Here is a 3565-nt window from a genome sequence, read left to right as displayed (position 1 = left end):
TATTTTAATATTATATATATTAAATAAAAACAATATTATGATTCTATGAACTTGCCCAACTTATTTTTAAAAATCATTTGTCTTATCAAACAGGTTCTAAAATTAGCTCTATCCCAACTGAATAATAATTTTGCCACGAGTCTGAAAGTTTTCGTATTGGAAATTTGGAACTTGAATATATTCTGGAATGCTATTTGTGAAAGAAAAAAATTCAGAACTTTATGGATGAAATGGAATCATCAAGAAGATCATGCATTGACATTTACATCTTCCTTTCACACCAACTGTGCATTGACATCACGTATAGTTTGGTGAACTTTCCCGCCAAAAACTCTGCTTGCTTCAGGCCTTTGCTCTGGTCCTCCATAAACACCTCTTCATATTCCAAGGAAGCACTTGTATAGTTACATTCTCTCTATTGCCATAGTTTAAATAGATACAGGTAAATGTTGCTATAGCTATAAATGATTTACAAGCCTCTTGCTTGGAGAAAGCATGCCTGATTGGCTGACTCAGAATGATATTGCTATGAAAATGGAGCATCTAAATGGATACACTGGTTGCTTTCCCAGGAAATATCATGGAACTGTAGGGTCAAAACTCAAAATCTAATGTTCCCTTTTTTTTTTGAGCAAAAAAACTCAAAATCTAATTAAAAATAAAGACTTATTATATATGGGTGGCTGAGGGCTGAGAGCCAACTCCCCCAGGGAAATGAATCAAGAAGAGACGTGGTGGCAGAAGGCTCTGCCAAGTGGCATATATTTTAAGGGATGCTCCCACCTTTGGATCCCCGGGGCAACCAATTTCAAAGCATTTCATTGGCCTTCCTCCACTCCTTTGACCATCTCATTGGATCCTCAGTCAACAATCATAAATATAAAAGTCGCTCTCTCTCACTTACCTTTTTTTTTTTTAATAATAACAAAAATCTCCTCAGTTGGGTGTGGGAAATTGTAATTGTAATATTATATGATCCTTTCCATCCAAGACCAGATTTACAATTCAACCCCGGCAACTCCCTTCATATTACAAAAATATCACAACCAAAACATCCCTTCATTTTTCTTTTTTCTTTTTCTTCTTCCTCCTTTTCCCCAATTCCACCATTCTCACGTTGACTGGAAGACTAACCCAACACCCCCGGCTCCGTTATCCTGCATCGCGGCCTGCAACGCGTGACGGTGCTCCCCCTCGTAGGTTACGATCAGCATCGCCGGATCATCTGGGGCCCTCTCCACGTGCTTCCTCGCCGGACACCCTCTCACCGTGCTGCACTTATAGTAACCCCTGTTTCAACAGTCCAAATCAACCTTAGACAACATAAAAAAACACCCCATTAACAACACTTGACACCCCGCTCAACGGACTCGATTTGCTCACCTTGGATATGGCGACCCCTTGATCGGCTTCTGACCGTACTTCCTCCACGAGTACTCGTCCGGCGGAATATCGGCAATCTTCGAACTAATCGCCGGCACTCTCACCACCTTCTTCGTCCGATTCTTCCTGAAGGAAATTGAAAAACACAACTGTCGTAAAGGGCCGATATTGATAACGCGTGCCGGTGCAATAATATTTGCAAGGTCAACAGTCAAAACAAGTGACCAGATAAAGACAGGAGCGATATTCATTTCGGGGTAAGCTTGAACTTCTCGATGTTTTCAGACAAAATTTCTAAAAATTCGCTCGGGGACAAAAGCGGTACTATAATTTGTCGCCATCACGCGCGTGGTGCGTCTGTGGCTGGTTGTGCCTCAACTGCACCACCACCGGAATCGTTGACTACGAGACCGCTTTGCCGAGTCGACTCGCTTTACATTTTAAAGAGGTTAGAGGGTGATTTCGTGGTGTACCTTCTCTTTGCGCAGTGGCACTTGCTGGAGCCGGAGAGGTCATCGGAGTGCTCGCGGTGGTCGTGGCATCTCTTCTTCGTCGGTACGGTCGAGAGGGGTGGCCTCCCGCTGCCTGAGACCGTTGGTGCCGCCGGTGTAAGGAAGATCGACGATCCTTGTTTGCCGTTCGATACGCTACCGTCGCCGGTGATGGCCGACGACATGAACGATGAGTTTGAAGACACGCTGAAGGTTTCCTTAGAGAACTCGAGCTCTAGAGACTTCGTGTTGGAGCTCAATATATTAGGTTTTGTGAAATCGAGAGTCAGAGACTGTGACTGAGCCGGAACGAAACCGGATGGAGCAGTGCTGTTGTTGATCGGAGCCTGATGCACGGTTACTGGATTTACGATAGGCGCCGGAGAGGCGAACTGCGCCGGTGATAGATTCGGAATTTGCGGTGTGGAAATGTTGGCCGACGAGGGCGCAGTGGATGATGGCGTCGGCAACTTTGGAGTAGAAAGGGGACACGAGCTGGAAGAGGAGAGAATCGGTGCTCTTCTGAACCGGGCATGGCCGGTGCGATTTAGAAGAGAAATGAGTTTCTTGAACTTAGAAACAGTAACATCGGTGAGATCAGAGCAGTCTACGAGATTGGGCTTGTGGTTGAGAAGACGGATTAGATTCTCCATGCCCTTCAATCCCTCCGATGCAGCCTCCTGAATTGCCGTCTGCTCGTCCATTTTCGGAAACCCCATCAGCTCCACCGCCATTTCTGTGCTTCGCAAGGGGAATAGAGGGAAGAGAGATGAGTGAAATCAGCGATCGAAACTCAAATCGCCATGGGAATTGCAGAGATAGGTTAGAAGAAAGAAAGAATGAGGTCGTTGTGGCCAAGGGGGAGATATAAGGGTCGAGAGGTAACCGGACGACCGGGTAGAGGGGAGAGAATACGAAATGGGGTTTTCTGATCTGACGGATGAGATGTGTTGGAAACGGTGTGGGGATTGTGATGTGGTAAGGTGAGAACAGGGTGATAAAAAATGTGCGTTCTCTTTTACTGTTGACTGTTGAAAATCAAACTGGAGCCAGACTCGAGTTGGACTTTTTCTTTTTAGAGTAATAGTTATACTTTTCTAGAGTTTTGTGATTTTAATATCTTTTTCTTTAGCAAGACTTGAATTTTAATATTTCGATCGTTTCTTTCTTAAAGTTAGAATGCGAAGGTTATGTTTGTCCTTTTCTTTTTCTTTTCTTTTTTTGAAATGAAGGAAAATATTAAAATGAAGGTTATGCTTGTCTTTTTCTCATGGGTAAATATATTTTATTTTTCAAGCATCCATCCACGCAAACAATAATTTGAAAGTTAGACTGGGTAAAAGTGTCAAATTTGTCAATAAATAAGTAAATACTAGCGTTTGAATTATAGTGTTAGAAGTTTCAAGCGTTTACGTTGAACAGTGACATTGTATTAGACTATTTGCGTCAAGGCTTTCAGGATTGGGAAATGCGTGTATTTGAATCATGCACAATGAGTGTTTAACAGACTCTGCGTTTCATAAGGGAGGAGTTATCCATCGTGTTGACTTCATTTCAATAATTTAACCCCCTTTATATTTGTTTTTATTTGACGTTTTTTATTAAATCGGGATCTAAAATTCAAAGATTTGCAGAGCTGTCCTCAAAATCCTAATCCTCGCTCGCTCATATGCATTAAGAACATTGCGAAT

At 42.9% G+C, this 3565-nt stretch overlaps 1 protein-coding gene across 1 annotated transcript; it reads right to left on the bottom strand.

Moving 5' to 3' along the window:
• Positions 1 to 878: 878 nt before the first annotated feature.
• Positions 879 to 2686, bottom strand: LOC129304191 (probable WRKY transcription factor 17). Its single transcript, XM_054943877.1, has 3 exons — positions 1857 to 2686; positions 1384 to 1509; positions 879 to 1290 (listed from the first exon to the last, which is right to left on the bottom strand). The coding sequence occupies exons 1-3, from the start codon at positions 2606 to 2608 to the stop codon at positions 1113 to 1115; spliced, it is 1056 nt and encodes a 351-aa protein (XP_054799852.1). The 5' UTR covers positions 2609 to 2686; the 3' UTR covers positions 879 to 1112.
• Positions 2687 to 3565: the final 879 nt, after the last annotated feature.

This window comes from Prosopis cineraria, unplaced genomic scaffold (assembly GCF_029017545.1).
Source record: "Prosopis cineraria cultivar Desert tree isolate PC_DT_omini unplaced genomic scaffold, ASM2901754v1 PC2, whole genome shotgun sequence".
Lineage (NCBI taxonomy): Eukaryota > Viridiplantae > Streptophyta > Magnoliopsida > Fabales > Fabaceae > Prosopis > Prosopis cineraria.
This window is presented reverse-complemented; position numbering and strand designations above follow the sequence as displayed.